At 49.4% G+C, this 27,816-nt stretch overlaps 1 protein-coding gene across 8 annotated transcripts; it reads left to right on the top strand.

Annotated features, from left to right (window-relative positions):
* Nucleotides 1–60: 60 nt before the first annotated feature.
* CEP250 (centrosomal protein 250) lies at nucleotides 61–27,440 on the top strand. Of its 8 annotated transcripts, none has more exons than XM_086853457.1 (31): nucleotides 61–244; nucleotides 830–886; nucleotides 1,574–1,656; nucleotides 2,226–2,391; nucleotides 3,041–3,147; nucleotides 4,430–4,657; nucleotides 5,229–5,325; nucleotides 5,806–5,904; nucleotides 6,629–6,790; nucleotides 7,096–7,274; nucleotides 7,713–7,895; nucleotides 8,023–8,167; nucleotides 8,442–8,588; nucleotides 8,760–8,990; nucleotides 10,450–10,643; nucleotides 11,004–11,131; nucleotides 11,310–11,476; nucleotides 12,246–12,425; nucleotides 12,681–12,815; nucleotides 13,092–13,235; nucleotides 13,682–13,962; nucleotides 17,065–17,224; nucleotides 17,805–18,117; nucleotides 18,513–18,640; nucleotides 18,896–19,016; nucleotides 19,627–19,760; nucleotides 20,653–23,169; nucleotides 24,806–24,958; nucleotides 25,345–25,458; nucleotides 25,620–25,670; nucleotides 26,696–27,440. In XM_086853457.1, the coding sequence occupies exons 1-31, from the start codon at nucleotides 128–130 to the stop codon at nucleotides 26,984–26,986; spliced, it is 7,212 nt and encodes a 2,403-aa protein (XP_086709583.1). In that variant the 5' UTR covers nucleotides 61–127; the 3' UTR covers nucleotides 26,987–27,440. The 8 variants fall into 8 exon arrangements, with proteins under 8 accessions (XP_086709583.1, XP_086709581.1, XP_086709582.1 ...); XM_086853455.1 differs by having other exon boundaries at nucleotides 25,620–25,718; XM_086853456.1 differs by having other exon boundaries at nucleotides 24,803–24,958.
* The last annotated feature ends 376 nt before the right edge of the window (nucleotides 27,441–27,816 follow it).

Raw genomic sequence — 27,816 nt, 5'->3', positions numbered from 1 at the left:
CACGGAGCCTGCGCTGGCTCCGGGCGGCCCCGGGCGGGCCGGGAGAGCCGCTCCGCCCGCGGCCGGCGGGGCGGGACCCTCGGGGCGGGCCGGGCTGGGCAGGGCGCCGAGCTGGGCAGGGCCTGCCATGGCGGGCAGCGCGGGCAGCGGGGAGCGCAGCCCGGACTCGCTGCGGCGGAGGCTGCGGAGCGCGGAGGAGGCGCAGCAGCGGCAGGCGGGGCTGGTGCGGCAGCTGCAGGACGAGGTGAGGAGCGGGCGGTGCCCGGCGGCGGGGAGGGGGTGCAGGACCGCCCGCGCTGCCGCCGGCACTCGGCGGGAGCCCGCGGGGCCTCCCCGGGCGGGCGGCGCCGAGCTCGGGGCGGGAAGGCCGCGGCAGCCCCCGTCCCGCCGCCGTGTCGCTGCCGAGCCCTTCCTGAGCTCGGTGCCCGCAGCATCGCTGCTGTTCGGCCCCGTTAGCAGGGCTTGTCCCGGGCTGGAGTCGGTCCGGTTTGCTTGCAGAGCAAGTTTGAAAACTCATTTCGGTCGCCTCAAGGACCCCACCTTGAACGTTGGCTCGGGGTCCGTGGGGGCCGTAGGTCAGGTAGAGCTGCCCGCACCTGTCCAATCGTTCTGCTTGCTGCTGCTGTCCCAGGTGAGCAGTGCTACATGTGAAAGATAGCCCGCCTCAATCTCTGCCATATTAAAGTGAAGTGACTATTGCAGTGACTTCTTGCTGAGTGTATCAGCATCACTGTGCTTGGGCTGGACGGACTCAGAGAAAAGTTAATGTGGGGTGAGCAGAGTATATTACAAGCTGCTTCTTTCATCTTCATTCTCTGTATCCATTCAGGTACTGCAGTACCAGACCTGGTGTCGAGTGTTGGAGCAGCAAGTGAAAACTGGAGGGGTGAGTGTGCAGGTTGTGAACTAAAAAGGGTGTATCTAATGCTCCCAAATGCAGACTGATAAAAACCCTCCACAAACGAAGGAGAGGAAAGCAGACTTTCACTGTCTGAGGATTTTTCTGTGATCGTCAGTGAGTTTTCCCATTAGTGTTTTGTCCAGTTGCAATTCTTAGAGCAGTTAGTAGTCCAGAAGACCCAGCTGAGGATTTTAATTTTGTTAAATAGTGCTTCATTGGAGTAACATTTTTCGTGGTCTCAGGAGAGGACTGTGCTGCATGTTACATGATACAGCTGTCCTGTAAAGTTGAAACAACTTTTTGGGAATCAGGAAAGCTGGTGGTCAATATACAGAACTGGCTCTATGCTTTTCTTTCTGCTTCATGGCTAAAGTAAACCTAGAAGCCAAAGGGTGGAAGAATAGAAGAGTATTCCCAGGCATCAAGTCCAAATCATGAACTTGAGTTCATGAACTGAGAACACATAGCTTTGGCAGAGTGAGGAGTGCTACTCACACTAACACCCTTTTCCTCCCTCTTCCATGTAATCACAACACTGTTACACCTGGAAGAAGCCATGTTCCACCTGTTAGAGCTCCTGAGATACCAAAAAAATGGACAGGAAAATGGTAGATGCTGACAGTGGTGAAGGAAACACCGTCATTTGACTAAACATTTCCTTTCTTCTTAAAGGGATCCCTTCCGGGCAGGTGGAAAGCCACAGCAGACCGCAGCCTGGAGAAAGCACTGCTTCAGGTGGAAGAGGAGCAGCAAAGGTACAAGGAAGAAGCATTTCTTCATACTTGGTATCCTGGCTGCTTGTGGAAGTGAGGGAAAACCTGTCAGTGCTACCTGGTCTCCCCAAGAGACTTGCAGTTGGGCAAGCTACTTTGACAGGAGAAAGGTCCACAATCTGCTTTCTGTGGTGCAGTAATAGTGCTGTGTGCTGAATGGCTCTGCTTTTAGTGGGGAGGTGGTATGTGTGTTCTGTGTGAAAGGTCCCTTTCCAGCCTAAATTCTTCTGTGGTTCAGTAGATGAACGACTCTGGACAGTGCTAGAAAGGTGATACATCCAGTGACCATCAGCAGGGAGAGGGAGAAAATTCTTACCTGTGGTCATTGTTAAGGTTGAAGGGGAAACCAGAATCATGCATGAAAATTGAAGGCTCAAAGCATAGAGAAGGAAATGATGTTTTCATCACAGAGAGATCTTCATTAACCTTGTAAAGTGCTTTTACTGCCTCTCAGACAAAAAAAAAATCAGTGTTGAGGGAGCTGGAAAATCACAGGGATGATGGATAGCTGTTGTTCAGTGACCTCATTGTTGTTTCTCTCTCTTTCCAAGGTGTGAGAATCTGGCAGAAGTGAACGCTCTCCTGCGGGAGCACCTTGATAAAGCCAATGAGGTTAATTCTGCCCTCAAAGAAGATGTTGGGAAACTGACAGCGGATTGGATGAGGGCCCGGGAGGAGCTGGAGTTGAAGGAGAGTGAATGGCGCAGTGAACGTGAGGTGAGGATAGGCTTTGGGAATGCCAGCTGTGATGCCAGATGGGAATTTTGTTCCTGACATGGACAACTTGCTGTGTGGAAGCTGTGGCTCTGCGGAGGATGTAGTGGTGCCAGACAGGAGTGTGGGAGGGAGGAGTGTGAGCGGAGGGTGCTGTGAGGAGATGCCCACCTTATGTGGCTGCACTGCTCGGTTGTGAAGACAGAGCTGGGCACTCTAGGGCAGTCACAAGAACACTTGTCTATTTAATAGTTCCTAAATCCTTGTTTTGAGCAATGGAGATCAGGGAGGTCTGTGTGCGTTCAGATTGAAAGTGGCCAACACAGGAACAAGACAGGCCTCCTGTAACTGACCAGCTGTTGTAAAACAACCTGGCACTGGGCTTGGAGGGGCTTGTGTTTGTTTTTATCTGCTGAGACTTGGAGGTGGTGAATCACAATCAGCTTGCTTTGGTGTGACCCACTGTTATGGGAGAGGTGTGGATGTTCCCTTCTTGGCAGATGCTGTGGGCCTCTGTGGTACCTCTTCAGTCCTTGATGGTGGAGTAATTATTAAAGGGCACCTGTTGATGGTGATTTATTCTCCTGTCTGAGAGATGTTACAGTGACAGTGAAGGCTGAATTGGCATTTCTTTTTGTCTTTGTATGTTTAGCTTTATGACAATCACTTAAGGGGGGAACATAACCACCTGCTCAGCCTGTGGCGGCAGGTGGTGACCTTCCGCCGCCATTTTCTGGAAATGAAGACTGCCACAGACCGGTGAGTGGAAGCTGAGGTGAGATCTCTTGCAGAAAAAGTGTGGCTTGCTTGCTTTTCAGCCCTGCTTTTTGAATCTCAGTGTTGCATTGGTTACAGCAGAAGTAGGATTCCTTCTTTGGCAGTCAGAAGCAATGCCATTCAGCATGCTTTGGGCTGTTCTCAGAAGAGTTGTTTGCTGCTGGTCTTCAGATAAAGCCGAAGGGCTTGAGCCATGAGGACTGCAGAGGCTCTGAGCAGGTGATGACTGTGGTGATGTGTGGGTATGTGAACACAGGCACAGAAGTGCATGGACACCTGGGAAGAGACTCACTGAAGCTGTGCACGCAGCATATAGAGTGACCCCTTTTATGAAATTATAAAAACCTGCCTTTAAAAAATCTTACCAATTTTCTTTTTCCACTGCTGCTAAGAGAAGTATGATTAATGCATATTTTTTCACTTTTCATTTCTAGCCTACATTTATTCTTGTCAGTTTGTATCCACTTATTCTTCTTCCAGCATTGCTGAGAGAAAGAATAGCTTCTTTACGCTGTTACTGCATTTGTCCAATTTATTTTGCTTAGTTTGATACATCTTTTTATGATTGTTTTCTTGTTTCTTGTTTCTCTCTCTGAGGTTCTTTTCTCCCAAGAAAAATAGTGCAGCCATAATAGTACCTTCTGGTGTCAGCATGCACTTGCAAAATCTGGTTTGTAAGTTAAAGTTAACGTGTTAATATTAACATTGTGAGTCATTTTTCTTAAATGATTATGAGTTTTCCCTATTGTGTAGAGTCTGCCTGACCTGGTATTTAGTCCTTGTATTATTTGTGCTTTTACATTACAGCATTTCAGGCTGATTCTTACACCACCTTTCTGAAATGCTTTATTATATAGGTATAGTCTTGAGCCTCTTAACAAGTCCAAGTGGGGATGAAAACGGAGCACTCAAGAACACAGTGTATAAAAGCTGGGGATCTTGGTAAAATTCCTGATATGTATTAATGATAATTAGAGTATGATAATAAGAGTAATTAGAGGTGCTTGTGGCCTTCTGGCCTGTACCATATCTTACTTCTTACATCTGAGGAGAAAACAGACTCCACTCTTGGCAACCTGGTAAAGTCATTACTCAGCTGTCAAGATGTGTCCTGGTCCCCCAAGTATCAGAGGAATGACTTGTCCCCAGCAAAGATGTCACCTTGCCTGCCAGCATTTCCTGATGTATGATTGCATGCTTCAGAAGTGAATCAGCTGGTAAAGATGGTGGAATGAACATTGGCTCTTTCTTGGTTCCTCTTCAGAGATTTGTCAGAGCTGAAGGCAGAACAAATGAGGCTTTCTGGATCTATTCTTGTGAACTGCTCCCGCCTGAACTCCTGTGTGCAGCTCAGGAAGTCCATCCCTCTGGGTAAACCTGTCCAGAAGGATCAGGCAGAGCAGCAAGTGGAACCAAAAATAAACCAGACAGCTGAGGAAGTGGTAGCCTTACAAGTCAGGTGGGACATGGAGAAGAAAGAGCTTCAGGACAGGTAAAGGTGTTTTAACTTTGCTATTACCAGCATTATCTTTTATGGCAGCTTCTTGGGTTCACATATGGGCTGTGCTCACATTTATAACAACCCTGCACAGCCCTGTATCTGTCCCTGGTCAAACTCTTACCTTCTACAGAAAAGATGGAAAAAGGTATCTACCTGACAGAAATGCTTCCAAGTAAGACAAGACTGGAAAAGAGATGGCCTCTGATAGTGCTTTTGCTGTTAACTGATTCTAGATGAAAAAATGGATTCAGCATAGAGAGAACTGTGTTTCTTGTACAGCCCTTTTACTGCTGAAGGAGTTGGGAGGAATTTGCCCAGAGCCGTCATAAGCACTGCAGCACCTCCGTGCTGACAGTTCCTTGCAAGACTGAGTGCAGAGGCGTTTGGGGCAAGAAGTGCCATTTTGCAACATCAAGCCTATTAACCTGTTGAGATGAATGCTGCCTTTGCTGTGTTTCCTGGTTTGAACTTTGCTATGCTGTGCTTTGGGGAGCTGCTTGGCTCTTTAACAGGTGCTGGTGTGCAAAGCTTTTGGAATGGCACGTAGACCTTCTCTTCTCAGGGTGATGGAGCTCTCAGCCTTGCTTGTACAGTCTCAGAAGCAGAACGAGGAGAAGGAGAAGACCATGAAAACACTTAACGACACAGTGGAGATTCTAGTATGTTTTACCTTTACCTGGGAGATAGCCCAGGGTTTGCTCTCCAGGTGAAGACAGAAGTGTGGTTTCCTTAAGAGCAACAGTGGTAAAGATGCCAGTGTATGGGAACATCAGGCATCTTGCCAAAATATTCCTTGTGTGTTTGGCAGATGTGGAGTCAGTCCAGATGCAGGCAGTGGCAGAGGAACCGCAGGCAGTTCAGGTGTCTTCCTCTTAGGGGTGGCACCAATGCTCTTCTGCCTGTGATTTCAGGTCTCTGGGGATCAGAGTTCCTTGGAACTGACAGTTTAATAGCAGTCTATAAAAACTAGTTTTTGGTCTTCCTCTTAGTTTTAGCAGAGAAGAAATGGAAGAGATATGGGCAGGAATATACTAGAATCACTAGAGCAGAGACTTAGCAGTGTGACTGCTACTGAGGATGGGAATGCTGCAGATGGGAGCAGTTCTTCCCTGCCCACACTTTGTTTATTCTGTTTTCAGGAATCAAGCTGGATAGAGAAAGAATTTGCAGCTTCATTGACTAACAGTGCCAAAGAAGAGAATCTTTTACTTCAAAAGCTCATTAAAAATATCACTGAGGTGAGTATAGACCTGGTACAGGGACCACATCCCTGTAAATTTGATTTTGAAGAACTTGAGGAAGGGAACAGACTGACCTAGGGGTTAGAGATAGTACACAATATCTATCTGTGTTAACTACCGTTGCCTTTTTAATTTTTAGACCACTTTTCTGACACAGAACCTGTTCTAGTTTGTGAGTTGCTGTGACAATTCAGCTGAGTCATTAGAAGTTGCCTTCACCACCCTGCTAAGGTCTCTCTTGGACTGTGTTTTTGGAGAGTGCTACTTGACATTGTATTCCAGTGTTTCTTGGGCAATTCCCTCACCCTCTTTGAGCAATGAGTCTGTTGTTCTTCAACAAGTTCACTGACTCCATTGATGCACTTACCAGCTCTGCTCCTTCCCTCTGTGTTCACTGACTATTATAATCTTCCCAGAACTGCAACTTTCAAGGGTAACATTTAACTTAGTCCTAAAGTTCTCTTAACAGAGGAGGGTTTAGTTATTAGCTCTTCTACACAGCAGTGAGAAGGTAAGTGTTCACTTAAAACACTTGTGAAGAGGTGTATTCAGAAATCCCTGGAGTACTTGTAGCCACAGGGACAAACCTTCTTTTTGGACTGAAGAAATGAAAGAATTGAGTTTTTAATGACTCCAGGGTAAAGTAGGAGGAAAAGGAGAACAAGATAAAGAAAACCAAGTAAATTTGTGTAAAGACTAACAGCTGGATGTGGGCTTTCAGATGGTGCTAGATGACAGTGACAGCATGGTCAGCATTATTTGCACTGACAGTTCCCAGCATGCAGTCTCTGGGGACATCTTCTCAGCTCCGAGATCTGTTGATGCAGGACATGCCTTTGGATTGGTTCTGGAGGCACTGGCAAGGATGCGAGGGGCAACACAGGTGAGAACTTCTGTGTCTACCCCAGTGGCCACAGGTTCAGTGCTCAGGCCTTGCTCAGCTCGACACCTTTCCCTTTGCTCAGCCACTTGAGGCATTTTTTCTCACCTTCATACTCATGCTCTTGCACTGCTTTGCTGGTCTTTCCAGCTCTGTTCTACTGTTTTTCTTTGCTTGATGCCCACCCCCTCAGCACAGCTTTTGCCTTCAGGGGAGCTGTCTCTGCTAGCTGTTTCTTCCTGCTCTCTGGAGCCACCATCCCTGCTTCTTATTGCTCATTTGTGCTCCTTCCCTGCTTGTTCCTGCAGGCCTTGAGAGAAGAGCTTTCTGCTAGGCAGGACTCAAACAACATTCTGCTGCAGCAGCAGAGACATCAGGAAGAGAAGTGCAGGGAGGTGCAGCAAAGGCTTGAGCAACTGGAGGAGAAATGCAAGAAGTCCAGCAGCCACCAACAGCACCTTCAGTCTTTAGTAGAAACACTCAGAAGGTGAGCGTTTCCTCCTCCTGCATTCCAGAGGCAATCTGCTTCCAGGTCTGGGAGTTCAGAGGTTTCTGGGTAAAGAAATCACCTGTCCTACCATGTGTGGCTCTTGAGCATCGTCCTGTCAGGGTTTTTCATGCTCTACTGTGACTCCTAAGGCTGTGTGGGAGATGCATAGCCATGTTGGAATAGAAGACTCCTTTTTCTCACCATACTGCTTCCCTGAATTCTGTTCTTTGCGTGCCCCTGCCCAGCCACTGCTTCTCACTGAAGGAAGGCAAAATCCTGCCTTCCTTTCCCTTTGCCTCTGGAGGATTTCCTTGGGAGGGAAAGAGCAAGGTCTTCCTTAGCCCACTGCCCCCTGCTCCAGCCTGGAGTGCTGGAAATGGGATTGGTGACTCTTGAAGGCCTCTTTGTTCTTCTGACTGAGCCTTGTCTCTGCAGTGACTGTGCAAACCTCGAGAAAACTAGGGAAGAGTTACAGGAACAGCTTGGATTAATGGAGCAAGAAGCCTCATGTCTGCGTCAGAGTAACGCTGAGCTGCAGATGAAGGAAGAGTCAGCCCTTGCAGAAAAGGCAGAGCAGCAGGACAGGATGGAGAGAGCACTCCATGAGCAGGAGCTCCTGTAAGTGTTAAAGCTTTCTCTGGCAGTGCTGGGCTTGAGGAGGGCAGTGTGAAGGAATGAATGGTTCCTGCTCCTCTCTTGTAGCATTGACTGTTTTTCTATAAAAACCTCTTTCCCCTCCTCATAGAGTGAAGGATTTGGCTGCACTTGAGGAAAAGCACTCATCATTGCAGAGCGAGCTGATTGCCAAGAGACAGACACTGGAGAAATTGCAGCTTCAGAAGGATCTGCTGGAGCAAGAGAAGGATGAGTTTGCCATGGCTCTGGAGAAGGTATGGACATCTTATTCCTAGGCAGCACTTGCGGGAGTGGGAGTTGTGCCACCAAGATCACCTGAGGTGCTGTATCTGGCAGTAGAAGAGAGGAACACTTGTTCATCTTGGAAAATGGTGATCCAACCACACAGGCTCTTGGGGTCATTGGTCCCCATGACCTTATTGGGAGCTCTGCCCTAGGAGTAAGTCAAAGACACCCAGGGGAGGTAGAGTTGCTGCCTGCAGTCTGGGATTTTGCTGCCTTTGTCCCATTGTTCTTTTGCCTCTCCAGGCAGAGCGGTCAGTGGCAGAGCTGATGGGGACTCAGAACAAGATGAATGCTGAAAGAGCTGATCTACAGGCTGCAGCAGCAAAAATGAGCAGCATCAATGAAGCTCTTGCATTGGACAAAGTGCAGCTGAACAAATGTGTGTGGCAGGTGAGTTGTCAGAGATGTTACTGTTTGTCTCCAGCTGCTGCTGCTTCTCAGCTTTCTTACCTTGGCACAGTCTGACCAACTGACTGTGGCAATGTTTCTTTTCTATCTGAGCCATTCTTTCATAGTAATTCTCCCTCTACTTTTATTTCCCCTATGCTTCTGTGGCTATAGCTGGAGCAAGAGAAGGAAGTTTTGTCTGCTAAAGTGGGTGAGATGGAGAGAGCAAGGATCTGTGAGCAGGAGAAGCTGAACTTCTGTGAAAGAGCAAACAAAGAGCTCTGTGCAGAGAAAGCCCAGCTAGAGCAACTGCTGAAGGAAGCAGAGGAGCAACAGGAGAAGCTGTGGTTAGAGCTTAGGACACTGGAAGAGGAGAAAGCAGAAACCCAGGAGAAATTCCATCAGGTAACCAAAAGTATGGTGCATCCATGTGGGCACTGGACTGCATGTATGGGAAGCTTTACCTGTTGGATTTTGCAGTGGTTTTGTCAAGGGGACACATGGTAATGCTAGAGGTCGCAAGGCTTTGTTGGCTACTTTTTGGAAATGTGTGGGTGACTTGCAGAGCTGTTCCACAACTCTCAGAGTTGTTCTCTGCTTCTACAGAGTATTTTAGTCCACGTGTTTTTGTTGGCCTCTTTTTTGGCTCTTGATAAGCAGCAAAGAGATGACTCTGTTGTCCATGAATTTGAGTGGGTGGCAAAAGATGCGGCAGAAGAATCAAACCATGGCAAAAGGATCAAACTGTGTAGCTCTGAATTCTATTTCTGAAACAAAAAAACAGGTCTGCACGTTTTTGTTGATGCTTTTTGTTATGAAGTTGAAGTATGTCCAGAGAAGGTAATGGAGCTGGGGAAGGGTCTGGAGCACAGGTTTGACAAGGAGCAGCTGAGGGAGCTGGCGGGGCTCAGCCTGGAGAAAAGGAGGCTCAGGGGGCACCTTCTTGCTCTCTACAGCTTCCTGTGACAGGAAGGTGCAGCAGCTGAGGGTTGGGCTCTGCTCCCAGGGAGCAAGGGACAGGACACGAGGAAACTGCTCCAAGCTGTGCCAGGAGAGGTTTGGACTGGGCGTTACAGGATAGCTGCAAGAGAAGGGTTTGTTTCTGATGGTCCCTCTCAGACAGTCTCCGTTCTGGGGTATGTGGTAGGTTTGGCAAATACACAGCAGAGATTTTGCTTTTGAAGAAAAGAGCTCAAAAACACGGTTTGGTCATCTGGCTTGAATAGCAGCAAGGGCCATTAGACACCTTCTTTGTGTAAGACAAGTCAGTGGTATTGTTGGTGTGAATTGCTGCACCAAGACATCTGCATTGGCCACATCAGCCAGATTTCCATCAGTCACTAAATGTCTGCTCACCACAAGAGCCATTTCCCTGCCAAGCATCCCCTCGTTGCAGAGAGCTGCTCTGAACATGTGGAGAGGTGACACTTTGATGGGGGTTTTGTTCTAGAAGAGGAAGTCCTGTGTATTTTCCCTTGCTTCAGGGAGCAAAATTGCTTTCCTCAACCTTCCTGAAAATGTCCAGTGCTGAAATAGATCCTGATAGAAATTTTGTTTGCCAAGTGTCACTTGAGGAAGATGCATTACTTTTGGGTAACAACATCACGTTTGGAGTAGGGATGTTTGTTGGCAAGGAGCTGTCAAGTCCCAGGCAAGGCAGCAGGGCCTGACACAGCAGCTCCAAGGTAACAGTGGCAGAGGCTTTTGCAGCCCAGGGTATCAGAGCTGCATAGGGCAGTGGTGTGAACCTTGGAGGCCAGAGCACAGGTGCTCCTTGTCCTCTGGCTGCCTGCGAGGTGGCACTGGCTGGCTCTGCACAGGGCTCCTGAGGAAGGGCTCAAGCTGTACCTTGTCCTGTTTCCAGGTTTCCCAGGAGCAAGAGTCATCGAGCAGGGCCCTGGAGCAGCTGCGCCAGCAATCCTCTGGCCAAGGGCACGCACTGGCCCAGGTGCGCAGAGAGAAGGAGCTGCTGGGCCAGGAGAAGGCTGCCCTTGAGGGACGACTGGCAGCTACAGAGCGCCATCAACATGACCTTTCCAAGCAGCTGACAGAGACCAGGTAAAGGCAGGGAACAGACCCTGGGCAGGACAAGGCTGAAGGTCTATAATGATAAAGATGGTAAGCACTACACAGGAGTGTATTGTATCCTCTGTGCTTTTCACATGTAGATTTGGCTGTTGAGGTCGAGTTGGGCTGGGCTGTGTGTGCTGTGCCAGGCCATAAGGAAGGCCAGGGCACTCCCTCAGAGGGCCCTGCTTTGCTATGGAAATGGCACAAAAGTGCCTTCTCTGGACGAGTTTCCATGTGACCCATTTTCCCTACTGATGTGTGGGGATCTTGAGCCTCGTTGTCCTGGAATAACCAGCTGTGGGTGTCAGGAGCAAGCAGCTCATGTCTCTCTGTATTTGCAACTTGTAGGTCAGCAAAGGAGAGCCTGGAATCCAGCCTGTTTGCTGCTCAGCAGCAGATATCTCAGCTAGAGATCACCAGGAACCATCTGGAGGCTCAAGTGCTCACAGTCAGGGAGGCCAAAGAAGTGATACAAGGTGAGGACCTCGTGTGCTTTGTTTGTGGTGCTGCCTGTGCCTAGAGAAGCTAAGCACCCTGTAAAGCCACCTCTGTCCACAGGGCTTCTGAGGAGTGGTGGGGCTGGAGGCACTGAAAGGGCCTGAGGTCAGTAAAGTTAGCAAAGACTCTGACTCCTGCTGTTGGTGATGTTTACAGGAGAAGTGAAATGCCTGCTACAAGAGCTGGAAGCAGAGAGAGCTCTCAGGAGGAAGGAACAGGAAGAGAGAGCTCAGCAGCTCTTGCAGGCAGAGCAGCATCATGAAAGCCTCAGGCTTCAGGGAACAGCTCAGCAAATGGAAATAAACAAGCTCCTGCAAGACCTGGTAGGGGACAATATGCTTCTGAATTGTCCAAGCTGGGCCTGTGGGAAGGTTTAGCACAAGCAGAGCCTGAGGATGAGAAAGGGCAGCAATCCTCTGCCAGAGGCCTCTTGCTGCTGGGCTGGGCAGCAGAGCCAGCAGCTCAGACTTGGAGGTGTGTGAAGCCCCCCAGGATGGTGCTGGGACAGTAAATGCAGCCACGGCTCCAGTGAGGGCGTAAGACGAGTTCCAGAGCAGGTTGGGCAGTGCCCACCCAAAGTGTGACAGCCCAGGGCAGGATCATCCCTGAGTCCCTCCTGCCACGGAGCAGATGCCATCATGCAGCAGATGCCAACATGGAGCAGATGCCAACATGGAGCAGATGCCATCAGTGCCGCTGGCTGCAGGAGCGGGAACTCGGGTCCTTTCTTGCTGTGCTTCCATGATTGACACAGGGATTAGGTTTGGGCTGGAAGCCAATGGAACAGGCCCCTGGTCCTTCAGTGCTTGTGGCTGGGGCATCAGGGAGGGGAAGGTGACACCTCCTTTTGTGAGTGCTTGGGCTCAATGCTTGTGAAGGTTTTTCCCAACAGAAATGATTCCATGAGGCTGTGATTCTTGCAGCTGCTGAGCCTCCTCTTAAATTCCCTGACAGGACATGAATTCTGGAGTGCAGAAAGCCAGTGCTGTTGTCTTTTCAGGTTGGGGTTTGTGGGATGGATGAAGCTTGACATTTTTCAGCAAGGAGCTTGCCTGCAACTTCATCTTGCAATTTTTTTTCTCCCCTCTTCAGAAAAATGAGCAAGAAAGGAACCGTGCAGAATTGCAGGAAACGCTGGAGCAATGGCAGGAAGAGAAAGCAAAGAGAGAGCGGGAACACGAGAAGGTGCTGCTTGAGCTGAGGCAGAAAGTTGCCACCCTGCAGGCCCAACAACAAGACGAACAAATTAGATTTGAAAAAGCCAAGCGACAGGTAATGGTTCTGAAGACAGAACTGCAAAATCTATTTAATGACTTGTCTGGAGTATTTCTGAAGAGGAACCCAGAGATGTCTTCTGGGCTGTGTTTTAAGTCACTTCCTGGGCAGCTGTGGCTCCCCGGGGCAGACAGTGGCCCAGGGGAGCAGCAGCCAAGTGCTCTGAGGGCGCGTGAGCCCATCCGTCCTTGCCTCTTGCCACACAGATGTTGCAGGCAAGTGTGAAACCCTCTGCTCTTTGCTTCTGTGCAGGTGCTGCAGGAAGAGCAGAATGAGAAGAGGTCTTTAACAGAGACACTGCTCCAAACTCAGGGAGAGCTCAGCCAAGCGTGCCAGCAGGTCCAGCAGCTCAGGCAGGAGGTGAAAGAGCAGCAAGAGAAGGGACAGGTAAGTCTGAGTAGGCAGGGAATGGAGTGCAGGGCAGGGACAAGGGCACAAAAGGCAGCTCCTGGGAGTGAGGGGGCAAGGGCTGCCTCAGGCTGTGGGAGCACAGAGCCTGGTAAGCTCCAGAGCTCAGGCCCAGGAAGGAGGGCTTGCAGTGCAAGCAGAGCTGGGTCGAGAAGCCACAAGAAGTGGATGAAGGAATGGGATTTGGAGACAGCAAGTGCAAAAATCTGAGCCTAAGGGCAGGTCCCAGGAAGTCGCTCTGCATTTTGTTGCCAGACCATCAAGGCAAAGCTGCAAGCTGAGCTGCAGGAAGCTCACAATGAAATCCAGACAGCGCAGAGGAGGCACAAGGAAGAACTCCAAGGCATCAGAGAGGAGATGAATGTCCTCCTTGAACAGAGGGATGCTCTACAAAAGCAGGTGAGTGAAACAGCAGTGGCACTGCAGTCACCCAGGGAGGACTCTGTGGCCTTCTTGCTTTTCCATGGCAGAGCAGCAGCTGATGGGGTGATCCCTGGGGCTGCCTCATGCTCTGGGGGCTCCATGGCAGCTGCTCTGAAGGACACTCAGTGCTCTGCTGAATCTCAGCTTCTGCCCCCTGGACAGCTGGGCCAGTCCTCTGGGCTGTTGGCCAGCACCCATCAGCATGGACTCCTGCTGGCCTCTTCTTGGTTTGGGAGGTGCTGTTTTAGGTGCCCATAGTGGGCCACTTAGAGACTTGTTGTCCATATCCATTGTGAATCTGGTGCTTTCAGGACAGGGAGAAACGGGAAGTTGTCCTTTCCCTTTCCTCACGGCCTCTGCTGTGGCTGACAGTGGCAGGCTGTGGCTGTCGCCTCTGACTGCTTTGTTCTGTTTGACTGGAGGTGGAAGAGTTGACATCTCAGCTGGCAGCCTCCCGAGAGTTCCTGGAAAGCAGAGTCCAGAGAGCCCAGCAAGATGTGAGCGAGGCCCAGGAACAGTTGCAGCAGAAGATGTTGGAGACTGAGCACATCCAGAAGAGGCTGGAGGAGGCAGAAGATCAGAAGAAGGAGCTACAAGTGCAGCTGCAGAACTTGGAGAAGGAATGGAGTCAATGGGAAGAAGTGGCACGCCAAAATGCAGAATTGCAGGCTTCCATGAATGTCCTAGAGATGGAAAATTCCAGGTAAATGAAAGCCTGTGGGACTCTGCAATGTGGTGAATGCATTCCCTCTTTGCCATCTTTGCACCTACCTGGGGCTCTGGCAGCATTTCCTAAGTGGCAGATTCCAAACTCTATGAAGACACATCTCATTATCTGTATGTTGTGTTCATTCTCTAATATTTTAAGCCTTCAGTTGGAGTTTTTCTGAAGACAAAGGCTTTTGGGGTAGCTCTTTCCCTCTAGGGAGTGTTGTGCTGTTAGGTTAGGTTAGGTTAGGTTAGGTTAGGTTAGGTTAGGTTAGGTGGGTGTGTTAACAGTGCTGGAGCTGCAGTGTAAGGAGCTGGATACATCCATCAGCTCCACCTTGGCTGCTGTAACTTGAGGCCTTTGGGATCTGATCAGCCTGGCATCTGATGTGTGTTGTTGACGTAAGATGTGTTAAACTCATGATTTTTTATTTAAACCAGAAGAACAGAATCACAGAATGCATAAGGCTGGAGAGAGACTACAGTGGCTCATCTGGTCCCACCTCCCAGTTCCAGCAGGGCCATCCCAGGGCGCAGGAGTGCGTCCAGACGGTTCTGGAATATCTCCACTGAGGGAGATTCCATAGCCTCTCTGGACAATCTGTTCAGGCCTCGGGCTCTGCACAGCAAAGAATTTCTTCCTCCTGTTTCCAGGTGGAACTTCCTGGGCATCAGGTCCTGCCCGTTGCTCTGGTGCCATTGCTGGGCCCCAGGGAGCAGAACCTGGGCCCTGCTCGGAGCCCTCCCTGCAGAAAGGGACACCCAGGGCTGAGGGCCCCTCTCAGCTGGGGCTCCAGGCTGAACAGCCCCAGCTCCCTCAGCCTTTCCTCATCAGCAAGGTGCTCCAGGCCCTTTCTTATCTCTGCAGCCTCTGCTGGGCCCTGCTCCCTGGCCCCCTGTCCAGAGGAGCTCAGAACTGGACACAGCACTCCAGATGTGCCTCACAGGGCTGGGCAGAGGGGCTGGATCCTCTCCCTGACCTGCTGGCAGTGCTTTTCCCGGTGCTTTCCTGGATCCCAGGGGACACAAGGACACACTGCTGGCTCATGGAGAGTTTCCTGTCCACCAGGATCCCCCAGGTCCTCACAAAGCTGCTTCCCAGCAGGTTGGCCCCAGCCTGTGCAGTGCTTGGGGCTGTTCCTCCCCAGGTGCAGGACCCTGCACTGGCCCTTGCTGAATTTCAGAAGGTTCCTCTGTCCATCTCTCCAGCCTGCTGAGATCCCTCTGAGGATGTGACCCCAATGGGGAGGCATTGACCGCCTCATCCAAGTCATTGGTGAACAAGTTCAACAATAGTGGGCCCAGGAGTGAGCCCTGGGGGATACCACTAATGACAGGCCTCAAACAAGACCCTCTGTCACTGATTACAACCCTCTGGCTTCTGCTGTTCAGCCAGTTCTCAGTCCAGCCCATTGTCCACTCCTCCAAGCCTCACTGCCTGAGTTTCCTCAGGAGGATGTTGTGAGAGACAGTGTCAAAAGTCTTGCTGAAATCAAGGTAAACAATATCCACTGCTCTCCCTTTGTCCACCCAAGTAGTTGTTTCATTATAGAAGGCAGTCAGTTTGATCAGGCATGATTTCTTTTTATTGAATCCATGCTGACCATTCTTGATCACCTTCTTGTCCTTCCATGTGGGTAGAGGGGGCCTCCAGCATGAGGTGCTCCATCACCTTTCCAGAGATTGAGATGACCCTGACCGACCTGTGTCTTTCCCTGTGTCTTTCTCCATGCCCTTTCTGAAGACCAGAATGATGTTTGCTTTCTTCCAGCCCCCAGGCACCTCTCCTGATCTCCATGACCTTTCAAAGATAATGGAGAGTGGCCTCACTCTGGTGTCCACAAGCTCCCTCAGCACTTGTGGACACATCCTGTCAGGGCCTGTGGACTTGGGAATGTCACGTTTGGCCAGGGATTCACTAACCCAGTCCTCTTTGAAAGTCTTGCCAAGGGATAGTCTTCCTTTCAGCATTCCTTTAGCATGGTCTCCTGCCAGAGATCCTTGAGGGCTGGTCTTGTGCAGTACAGACCAACACAAAGAAAGGCACCTAGGAGCTCTGCCTTCTCTGCATCCTCTGTTACCAGCGTCTCCCCTGTAATTAGGTAATTTAGGAACAGACAAGACACACATCAATCATCCTTGGTTTTCCATTTGTTATTGATGTATTTAAAAAAGCCCTTGTTGACCTTGACATCTTTGCCCACATTTAATTTCAAGGTGATCCTTGGCCTTCTTTGTCTTATTTCTACTTACTCCAACAATCTCTATATTCATTCCAAGTGGCCTGAGCCTGCTTCTATCTCCTGTGTACTTCCTGCTTGCACTTGAGGAATGACAGGAATGAGGAATTGTTTATTCACTCAGGTATCTTGCCCTCTTTGCCCAATTTCTTGCTCACTAGGGTGCATTGTTGTTGAGCCTGGAGGACGTGATCCTTGAATATCAGCTTGGATCCTTTTACCCTACAGGGCCTGTTCCCATGTGCTTCTTTCAAGAAGTTCCCTGGAGAGGCTAAAGTTAGCTCTCATGAGGTCTGTGGTTTTAATCTTGCTTGCTGCCCTGCTTTTTAAAACCTCACCTCCAACTGAACTCCACGATCTCATTCATAGGCAGTGCAGCCAAGGCTAACCCCAAGCTTCACATCTCCAACAAGGCCTTCTCTGATTGTTAGGATAAGGTTGAGCAGCATGCTGTTCTGTGTGGGATCTTCCACTGCCTGTGACAGCAGGTTTTCATCAATGCTTTCCAGGAACATCCTGCACTGTGTTGGTTCTCTAGCTGGTGGCAGGGAAGCTAAAGTCCCCTGCAAGAACCAGGATCTGTGACTTAGAGGTTGCTTTATGTTGCCTGTAGAAAGCCTCATCTACTTCTTCTCGTCCTGTTCAGGTGTCCTCTAGCAAACACCCACAGGAATGTCATCCTTACTTGTCTGTCCTTTTATTCTGACCCATAAGATCTGGACTCGCTCATCATCTACCCCAGACAAAGCTTGACACATTCCAAGTGTTGCCTCACACAGTGGTCAACTCCACCACTCCTCTGAGGCACCCAAGGGATACAAATGTCTCTCATGGCCATCTGTTTCCTTGTTCCACAGGCTGACTCTGTCTCTGGAAGAAAAGGACCTGAGCCTCAGAACCCTGGAAGAAAACAACCTGGCCCAGATCAATCAGGTGTCTCAGCTTCGTTCTGCCCTTAACCAGGCTGAGGAGCTCCACTCAGAGCATAAAAGAGAACTGCAGGAGCTCAACACCCAGGTAAGCTGTGCATTCCATCCTCTTCTCCAGGGACACACAACACCACCTTTGGCATGCTAGTCCCAACCTCTTTCCCCTCCCAGCAGCATCCACTGCCGCCGTGTTCTGCCCAGGCCTGCTGCTGCTGCTGCACCCTCAGGCCAAGGCTGGATCTGGTGTCTGCTGCCAAAGTTTTCTCCCATTCTCTCCTGGGTCCCAGCAGGAAATCTGGGAGCAGAAGCAGCAGCACACTCCTCTGGAGCTTCTCTGTCCCTCTGTTAGCAGTGCTGTCCCTGACTGGATTGGTGCCTGTGCCAGGCACTGAGCAATGTGGGGACACAGACGTGGCTGTGGCAGGCTGGGCAGGGCACTTCCACCACAGCCAGTTCAGCCCGTGTTCAGAGCTGCAGCCTCAAGGGTGCCCCTTGCCTCCCTTTCCCTGTTTTCTCTACCTTTGTCTCTACTGGATTCCTGGTTCTGCACCTTCTGTTTCCGGTGTATTTCTACCTGAAGTCATTTCTCCTTCAATGCTCTCCCTACTGCCCACTCTGCTGCCTCAGGAGCAGCCCAGTCCCTGAGGCTCTCTGCATCCATCTTCCAGATCCAGGCCTTGCAGGATGCAGTGACAGAGAAGGCAGCTCAGCAGGACACTCGAGAGAAGGAGCTGCTGCAGGAGCTGGAAAAGTCCCAAGCAGGAGAACAGAGCTTGAGGGACGCTGTGCATGTGCTGCAGGTTGAGATGTCTGAGCTGCGTCTGAGGCTCCAGAGCTCTGAGGAAAAAGCAGAGGCCATGGCCGCACAGTGTCAACAGGCCAGTGGTGCCCACCAGGAAACTCAATCCCAGCTGGACAAACTGCTCTTGGTTCTCTACCACATGATCAGGGACAGCAGAGACTTGATCACTTGGAGCTCAGGCAAGTGTGGGAAGCTGGGGGAGCAGGTGGAGCGAGGGGGTGGGTCCTTGTCATCCTGGTATGACACACTCACCCTGACAATTTAGGCTGACTCAGGCCTTGGGAAGTCTTGACAGCTTGACTTCCCTGCAGAGATACAAGTCCATGTTTATATGTAGAGAAATGATCAGAGTCAGAAGGGAGAAGGACCCAAGTCTTGTCAAACCACTGGGGCCTGTGCAGTTGTCTTTGGGAAGTGCTAACATTAGTGGTCATCAGAATACTGTCAACCTGTGACATACATTCTGCTGCAAGGTGAGCTCTAGGACAATGACAAAGGCACCTCCTCCTAGGTAGAGAGGCCTTGTTGGAGACCCTTGGATTAAATTTTGAAACAGAATGTCTTCTCTTTTCAGAAGGGGGTCATGTCATGGGCCTAACTGATTCTCAGGCCGGGGATGTCCCTGCAGACCTCACAGTGGACAGAGTGACAGCAGCTCTGCAAGACCTGCAGCAGCACCTGGAGCATTCCCAGAAAGATCTGGTAATGTGTGCCCAGTGCACCCAGAAATCCTGTCTTGCTGCTGGACAAGCACAGTGCCAAGGCCGGGATGGGTGTCAGTCCTTGTAGACAGGTTGGCTCACTGGCATGGGGAGGAAGGAGGATCACAATCACATCTACCAGTGCAGTCCAGCTGCCCTCTCCCACCTGGGCTACTTCTGCTTTAGTGTTTGTACCCCTTTGTCTCCTACCAGCAGTGGGACTGACAAGTGATTCTACTCCTCTAACCTCTTCCAGAATGATGCAAGGAAGAAGATACAGGCCTTGGAGCTGGAGCTGGGTACAGGGCAGGCTCAGATGGACAATCTCAGAGCCAGCAGTCAGAAGCTGCAGAAGGAGTTGGATGAAAGTCAGGCAGGTACAGCTTCTCCTTCCACCCACTGCCCCACCCTGTCTTGTCAGTGGGAATCTGATTCCATGAAGAGGAAAACTGCCCAGATATGACAGTGGGCAAAAAAACAACCAGCATGAGATTTATCCGTCCAAGTGCCAGTGAAAGCTTTTTCTGAAGAATGATGCCATGGGTGGCAGTGCCATCTGGCTCTGCTGTGGCTGATCCCATACACAGCTGGTGCCTTTCAGGTGCTGTGTCTGTGCTAAGCAGCTGAAGCTGGATGCCTCAGCTCAATTCCCCCAAGCTCCAGGCCCTGTCAAAGCCTCCAGGCTATTGGCCTCTCTGGAGCAGGGCTGCACAGGCATCCCAGCTGCTTTGTCTCTCTTGGATTGTTCACTCTGCACAAGGCCAAGAGCAAACACACTTTGCTATTCCTCTGAACCGTGCCCCTGCCATTCCTGCTTTTTTCTCTGCCTGGAAGTTTCCTTCATTTCTCTCACTTTTGGAAGCTCTTGTGGGCTTAAGGCCTGGCAAACCACAGCAGGCAGAGAAGACAGTGCTGTTGTCTTTGCAGGGTGTCCATCAGTTTACTTTGCTTTGCTTTCTCCCTTCTCTTTCCCCTTCCCTCCTGCAGCATTATGGAGGGCAGAACAGCAGAAGACCTCTCTAGAAACTGCCTTGAAGGAAGAGACTGTGACTGTTCGTCAGGAGGTGGCATCACTGCAGAGGAAATTGGAGAGCCAGGAGAAGGAAAGGAAGGATCTTCTGGTGAGAATGGCAGATGCCACAAAGGGCCATTTCCTAGCTAAGTTTGCACCTTGTGTTACCAGTTCTAAGGAGCACCTTTTTCCAGTTTAACTTTCCTAATTGCGTTCTTCTGAACAAGGAGGAAATGATGTTGTAGCCATGTCAAAGCCAGTTAGCACTGAGGCTGCTGATTTTCCTCCATGCTGGAGTTCTGTGCCCTGGAAGCTTTAGTTCTCCATGTCCACACTGTCTCCATTGACATTGCATGGTTTGGGCGATTTCTGGTGTCCAAATCCATGTTCAGATTTCTAAATATCTGGAGCTGGCAGGAGGGATGAGAAGACCTAGGTTGCTGTTAATTGAAAGGTGTTTGGCCTTGGCCATGTGAGAGCAGGCAGTGGGGAGAGAAGAGAGGAAAGCCAGGTGCTGATGCAGATCAGGACGTGTGCCTGCAAGGGGAGAACTCTGCAAGAGAGGGCAGTGGGGCTCTCGGGGACGCTGCCATGGAAACTCTACACAGGAGTGTTGGAAAAGCACTCCTGTTGCCCCAAGGCCTTGGAATGAAATGCTGAGGGTGTTTGCTCTTCCTTCCTGATGGAGAGCACATCCTCATGGCACTGCCTAAATCCTGCTTAGCATTGACTTGAAATCCTAGCTGCAGTTCTGGCAGCTCGTGCCCAAAGGAACACGGGAGTGGAGCTGCCAGAGGTCGGGGACGGGCAGAAAGGAAGCTGGGATGGGCTGAGCGAGCTGGGAAAGAGGCAGCGTCAAGGGGGGCCCAGCCAAGGTCTGCAGCAGCCCGAGAGGCAGAGAGAGAGGGGGGCAGCACGTGCCTGCCCCTGCAGCAGGAGTCCAGGTATGAAAAGTAATCCAAGAGAGGAAATGAGTGACCCTTTTTCTCCCTGTTTTGCAGCATGAATGGGACAGGCTGCAGGCAGATAAAGAGAAACTAGAGTATGAGATAAAACTTCTGGAGGAATCAGTCACAGCCTCTGAAACCCGAGCGAATACAGCTGTAGACAAGAATCACTCCCTTGAACAAGAACTCCAAACCGCGCTCTCCATGTTAAAAATTAAAAATGAGGAAGTGCAAAACCAGGGGAAGAAAATGGAGATTCTTCAGAAAGAGGCAGCAGAGACCAAAGCTTTGCAGGAGCATCTCACTCGTGTGACTGCTATCCTGTCAGAGAGGGAGGGAGAAATGAAGTTGTACCAAGAGCAGATGAGAATGTTGGAAAAGCAGAAAGAAATGCATAAAACTGCTCTTAATCAGGTTATCAAGGACATAACAGAGAAAGAACAGAAGACAGAATCCCAACAGGAACAGATACAGGAGCTGGAGAAGCAGCAAGAAAAGCAAAGGATTGTTTTAAGTAAAATGAGCCAAGAGCTGGAAGAGAAGGACCAGGAGATCAGATCCCAGCAAGAACTGATAAAGGAGCTGGAGAAGCAGTTAGAATTGCAGAACTCTGCTGTCAGCAGGGTGAGCAAAGAACTGGAAGAGAGACACCAGGAGATCAAATTCCAGGAGGAGAAAATAATGATTCTAGAACAGCATGGTGCTATACAAGTCAGAAATCTGCTTGTGGATCTTGATGATATGAAAGGAAACCTGAAGGAGAAAAGGTTGGAGCTTCTTTCTCTGACTCAGCAGATTCAAGAACTGGAAAAGGAGAGGGAAGATGTGAAATCTCTATATGCTAGCCTTGAACACCTGAGGACTGTTCTTAAGGATAGAGAGAGTGAGTGTGACACTCAAAGGGAAGAGTTAAGGCTCTTGCAGCAGCACAAGGAACAGCAAGACGGGCATCTGCAAGAGCTTCTTGGTAAAGTAGAAATCATGACACTTTCTTTATCTAAAAAAGATGAAGAGCTTGAGTCACAACAAAAAAAAATGAAGGAAGTTGAAGAAGTCATGCAAACGCAGTTAAAGACTGTCCGTGACCAGCTGGAGCAGACCTTAGCAACCTTAGAAGAAAAAGACAGACTTATGGACATCCAAAAGCAACAAACAAGGAGCTATGAGGAAAAGACAGAAGAACAGATGAATGTCTTGAACAGAGACTTAGAGTACTCTAGGACAATACTGAAAGAAAAGGATTTAACAATTGAATCTCAGAAGGAACTGATTGACACCTTCCAAAAACAAAAGCAAGACTCTGAACAGCAGAAGCAAATTCTACAGTGTCTTCAAGTGGAACTAAAGGAAAAAGTGCAGGAAATTTTGTCCCTTAGAAAGCAATGTGAGGCATGCAAAGAAAAGGAGGAAAAGTGTAAAGCTGAGCAAAGAAATTTCCACACAATAACACTGACTCTGAAAGAAAAAGAGGAAAAGATTTGTGTTCTGGAGGATGCCATCACAAAGCTTCAAGAGCAGAAGGAAGAGACAGCAGTACAAACTAAAGCCATACTGCAAAAACTAGAATATGCTGAATCTTCTATTGAAGCTAAAGATCAAGAGTTAGTGTCTTTGCAAGAGCATGTCCAGGACCTTCGAGAGCAGAAGGAGGTGGCAGGCAAGCAGGCCGAAAGTCTAGAGCAGGATCTAGACAAAGCGAACCAGATGTTGCAGAAGAACCATTTGGAGTTCCTCAGGCAGACAGAGCAAATTAACACATTCCATCATCGTGAAGAAAGCATGAAAGTAGCACTAACATCATGCCAGAAGCAAGTGACACTGCTTGAGGAAGTGGTGAGGAAGAAAGATGAAGACAATGATGTTCTTAGGCAAAAACTCCAGCACATAGAAGAAGAACTGAAGACTTTGCAGAATCTCCAGCTTAGGCTAGCTGAGAAGAATGAAGAGGTTAGACATGATGGAGAGCAAGAGTTCCTGAAAGAAGCCTTCCCTGAGAGAGAAGGAGAGATCATGACTCAAAGTGAGCGAAAGCAGTCAGAAGAGGAAATAAGAGCTCTTCAGGAAGATCTCCAGCATGTTCAGCAGAATCTGACAAAGAAGGATAAAGAGATCAAGTACCAGACAGACAGAGTCAAGTATTTAAAGAAGACTCTGATAGAACGAGAACAAGAGCTTAGGAGGCAGAGTGAAGTCCTGAAAGAATTAACACTGGCTTTGCAATGGAAAGATGAAGGAGAAACGCTAACAAAACAAATCCAAAAACTCCAAAAATGGGAGGAAGAGGAAGAACAGAAAAGGAAAATTCTCCTGGAGAGAGACCATCTCTTGCAAAGGCAGAAGGAAATTACCCAACAATTGGAAGCTGAGAGAGAAGCCAATAGCGAAGAGCTGGAGTTTGTGGCTGCTGCTTTGAAGCAGAGAGAAAGCAGAGAACATGAATGGAGAGAGAATGCGCAAGTCCTAAGTGCTGCACTGAGCAAGAGTGAAATGGCCAATGGGAATCTGAAGAAAGAAATAACCATCCTGCAGAGAATGGTTGCAGAGAGGGACACAGACCGATTTCATCTCCAGGTAGGCACAGGCACTGACCTTCAGTCCACTCCAGTGTCCCTGAAGGATTCCAGTGATATTTCCCATAAAGAAGTGGGACTCTATATCCCTGTGAGTCCAGGCCTGCTTGGCCAAAGCAGCCCAAGCTGCGGCAGGCAGCCTTGTCTGTCTGCCTGGCCCCAGCCAGAGACCATTGACTGGCAGATTGTTTCCTGGCATGCCCAGAATGACTGCTACAGCTCTGGAGTTTGCTGTTCAGATCAGCTGCAGGCCAAATGCTGGGCATGGGGAGCTGCTTCTCCTGTGCCCACACAAGATCATGGCAACACGTGGGGATTTGGATTTGGTGTGGGAAGGAATGGAGCAGGTGAGCAGGGCGATGGACTAAACCCAGCAGAGTTTTGTACCAAGAGATCTGAGCAGCAGCAGCTGCACTGCTGGTGCCTCGAGGATGCTTGCCAAGATGGAGATTTCTGAGGGACAGCTTTTCCAGTGTATTAAAAGATTGGGATTTCTATTGCCTGGTCAGTTTAAATGTTTAATTATGCATTCAGGACATGTTTGTACTGCCATCCAAAAGTCATGGAGGCAAACTTGTGTTTATTTCTCCAAAGTGAACTGATTCAGGTTGTGCTAGTGGAACAGCTGCAATAGCCTGTGCTACAGCTTTGCCAAGAATTTGCCTATATTCTAGTGTCCATTAGTATAGTGGCATGTAAAAAGTGCTACTAAGAAAACACTGTATTTATGTATTATACGTTTACTTATAACTTAAGAAATACTATTTGCAGCCTGACCCAGGATGCTGACAAGTATTGTGATCTATTGATTGGAAGTAAAGATGTGAAAAGGGCAAGAAATGGGAAAAAACCCTGAGATTGCACTTATATCCATGTAGGTCAGGTATGCAAGAACATTCAGTCAGGTAATGCAGTTGCATCCACACAGATTGGTTTAGTGCTGATACAAGACTACATTTATAGGTGCTCCAAGGAGCAAGTTCATGAAGAAAGGCACAGAGGAGGAGGTGGCTCCTGACTAAGTTCAGAGAAGTGCATATGATCTGAATGATAATGTGATATTTTCTAAAGGGCAGTTCTGTATGAGGATGTGACAGGTAAAAAGAGAATAGAAAACAAAATGGTAGTGTTTTATCACTGCAGAAATATCTGCTTCATCCACATCTTGCATGTTTGGTTGTCTAAGGACAGATAGAACTGTAGGTACAAGAATTTACAGTGATGATCAAAGAGGATGACCAAAAATGATAAATAATTTCCCTAAGAGGAAGATGTAAATGTTGAAGTATTCACTGAAGGAAATGGCTGAGAGAAGTGGAGACACTACAGAGCTTTGTAAATCCATGAAGTGTCTGGATAGGAAGTTAATGCTCCCAGTCTCTCAAAACCAGAATGGGGAACATTGAACAAAACTAGCATAAAGCAGATCCAGAACATATTACTCAATTCTCCATGGGGATTTGGAGGAGGGCCCCTAGAAAGAGGGTGTGGTGTTTTGGCCTGTGGACAAGGAGGAGAAGGACGACCTTTGCATCATCCATTCCTGCTGTAGTTACTCTCCCTGATGTATTGATTCTGACCCTTCTAACCTTTAAGTGGCACCAGCTCATGGAATCTCCTTTCTGAATGCCCAGCAGGCTGTTGCTGAAGGGGAGCAGCTGTCATGGCTCTCAGAGAAGAGACTCATGTTGCAGAGCCTGGAATGTCTGCAGCGAGCAATTGCAAAGCTGGAAGATGAAAAGGTGGAGCTCAAGCAACAAAACACTGAACTCAGGAGGACTCTTGAGCAGGTAAAATGGGCTTTCTGTGCCTCCACGGAGCCTCAGGCTCCTCTGGAGCACAGCACGTTTGCCCAGGCAATGCTTTGCAGTGCCCTGCTTGTTTCCTTGCCTCTCCCTGTCCCTGCTGCAGGCACAGCCTTTTGTTTGTTCTGTCTCTTGCGGCAGCCCATGGCTTTCTCAAAGGTGCCTTCACTGCACTGTCTCCCTCCCTGGCCCCGTGTCCCTGGACACACCCTGGCCTCTCTTGTGCAGCCCCCAGCGAGAACTTTTTGCCCCCAGTGTTGTCTGGTGCAATTCAGGATCTCAGAGCAGAGATCTTGCATTGATGTCCAGAGGTTCTTTTGCTCCATGTTTGCTGACAGGTTTCTGTGACCTTTCTCCCATCCAATGTGCAGGTGGAGCACGAACGGAGGAGACTGAAGAGATGTTTTAGGGGTCGGTTACTCCCAGATGCCTCTGGATTTTCTCTCTCTGAGTCTGAGCAGTACAATTTTCCTACTTCTAGACAGGTGAGAACATTTTCCTTAGTGCAAGGAGGCTTTGGTCATACAGAGGAATGATGGGAAATCCCAGTGGCAGCAGCCCTCCAATGGAGACCTGATAGAAGTTGAATATTGCCTGTGCCTGGGACCAAACAGACTGAAAGAACATCCTTTCATTTTCTTCACAGGAGGAGTCTCATGCTCACTGCAGCCAGCGCTTAGCTGAGTTACAGAACCAGGTGAGGAGTAGGAAAAATCACCAAAGGCTGCTGTGGCTGTACTCACAGGTACACCTGTCATGCTGCTACAGCCTGAGTCTTGTTTGGCTGTCAGGAAGTTAGTACAGCAGATATTGTCAGTCATACACCTGTTGGCAACAGCCAAACAACATTCTTTATCTTGGTCTTATCTCTGACTTGTCTAAGGATCAGGTGGTGGGGGAGAGAGATGGGTTGAAATTCAGATCACTGGAAGTCATCTGAAAATACCAGAATCATAGAATCATAAAATGTTTAAGGTTGGAAAAGCCCTCTGAGATAATCTAATCCAACTATTAAGCCAGTGTTGTCAATCCCAACACTAAACCATGGCCCAAAGTGCCACAGCCACATATTTTCTGAACACTTTCAGGAACAGTGATTCCTCTACTTCCCTGGGTAGTCTGGACCAGGACGTTCTCCCTTGTTGCCTGTTTCCATTTTCCCTTAGCTCCTTATCAGTGAAGCTTGCATCTTAGCAGAAGTCCAGGGATCTGAGGCAATGCCAGAGACTTGTTCCACTGGGCTTAGTTGCCCACATTGTGCTCTGCTCCTGTATGGAATGGTCTGAAGTTTGGGAGAGTTTGCTCCCAGTCCCTCAGCTGGCTGTCCAGTAGCTCAAAGAGAAGAGTTCTCCAGCAGCTCAGGGGAACAGCAGTAGCCCTCCTGCTGATGCACAGCCTGTGGAGCAAGGGGTCAGTGGCCCAAATGTGTCCTTTGGAAATGAGAGTTGGGTTCCTCACTGCTGTTGGAACTCGCTCTGCTAGACCTGTGGGGGCTGAGGGATGTACGTGGGAAGGGTTTGGCAGCCTTGGAATGGACTTGTTGATCATCTGAGCTCTGTTCAGGGCCAGTCTGGGAGCCTGTTCCTTTCCCCTTCCCCGAGGGCAGAGTGTTGGTGAGGGCTGCAGTTGGAGGCTGTGTCTGCCCTGACAGCCGGTACCGTGGGGCTGTGGATGCTGCTGCCAGCGTGGGCTTGTCTGAGCCGGGCCTTGTGCCTCTTTCAGGTGTCCCTGCTGCAGTCACAGCTGGCCCGAGACCGACAGCACCGGCAGAACTACATTGAGAGCTGTTCAAGGACCAGCCAGGAGCTGTCAGACCTTCACCAGGAGCTGTCCTGCTCCTTTGCAGCTGTGCTCAAGGAGCCCAAAGCTGCTGTTCTGGAAGAAGAGACTCGGAAGCTGGATCGGTCTCTGAGCCTTAACTCAGCACGGACATCCCTGACCCATCAGTCTCTGGAGAGAACCCCTGAGCATTCAAGAACCAGACCTGCCAGAAGTGATGATGACCTGAGGTAACAGTACCTCTGGTCTCCATTTGAATGGAAGGATTTCTGCTCAGATAAGGAGCTCGTGGATGTGAGAAATGGGATCAACTCTTCAGGGCAGGGCTTCTCCCTGCCTTTAGCATCTGTTGGTCTCATACCTTACGTTGAGGATTAGGATCTATGAAGCCTTATTTCATGAAGTAGATGACTTCTGGGGCCAAAATGTGAATATGTGAAAACAACAATATAGGTAAGGAGAGAGAATGATGTGTGGAGAAGGAAGCCCAAACAAGAAATGAATAATCCCTTAACAGTAAGACTTGTGGGTGACCTCTGTCCAAGGGCAGCAACTTAAAATAAAAGGACACAAAGAGTGCGCTACAAACAGTTAAACTAACACAAGTTTGTGGTGTTTGCATTTGCAAACATCTCCTAGGAACAGACATTTTAATTTTTTTTTTAATAAAATTTTTTTCAGAAAAAAATGATACTCATTTTTACTGGCACAGGGCGGCTATTGTGAGCTCTTACACCATTTCCCTTCTTGAGGGCAGAGGTGTTCCCTGCAACAAGTAACGGGAATTTGAGGTGCTGTCAAACAAAGGGGTGAAGAGTGCACAGCAGGGATCAAAGTTCAGTGAGAAATGGGGCTTCGCTTCTCTTCTCCCTTTTCTTCCCTTTTCCCCCCCGAAAGCCCTGGTGGCTTTGCCCCAACAGCCAGCCCAAGGGAGGGCTGCTCTGCACAGGCTGTCGGTGCCCAGCTCCAGCCCTGCCACAGCCCAAGGCCGTGGATGCCATGGGAGGGTGTCCTGGGCAGGGGGAGATGCTCTCCAGCAGTGGCTGAATCCCCTCACTCCAGTG

This window comes from Cyanistes caeruleus, chromosome 16, assembly GCF_971803275.1.
Source record: "Cyanistes caeruleus chromosome 16, bCyaCae1.hap1.1, whole genome shotgun sequence".
NCBI lineage: Eukaryota > Metazoa > Chordata > Aves > Passeriformes > Paridae > Cyanistes > Cyanistes caeruleus.
Note: the sequence above shows the minus strand (reverse complement) of the source record. Positions and strands in the feature narration are given on the sequence as shown.

Bases quoted from the DNA above. Each gene is read 5' to 3' on its own strand.
- CEP250 (XM_086853454.1), top strand. From the start codon at position 128: ATGGCGGGCAGCGCGGGCAGCGGGGAGCGCAGCCCGGACTCGCTGCGG. The intron at 3,148-4,429 runs GTGAGTGGAAGC...GTTCCTCTTCAG, and splicing joins ATGAAGACTGCCACAGACCG to AGATTTGTCAGAGCTGAAGG. The intron at 5,905-6,628 runs GTGAGTATAGAC...GTGGGCTTTCAG, and splicing joins TCATTAAAAATATCACTGAG to ATGGTGCTAGATGACAGTGA.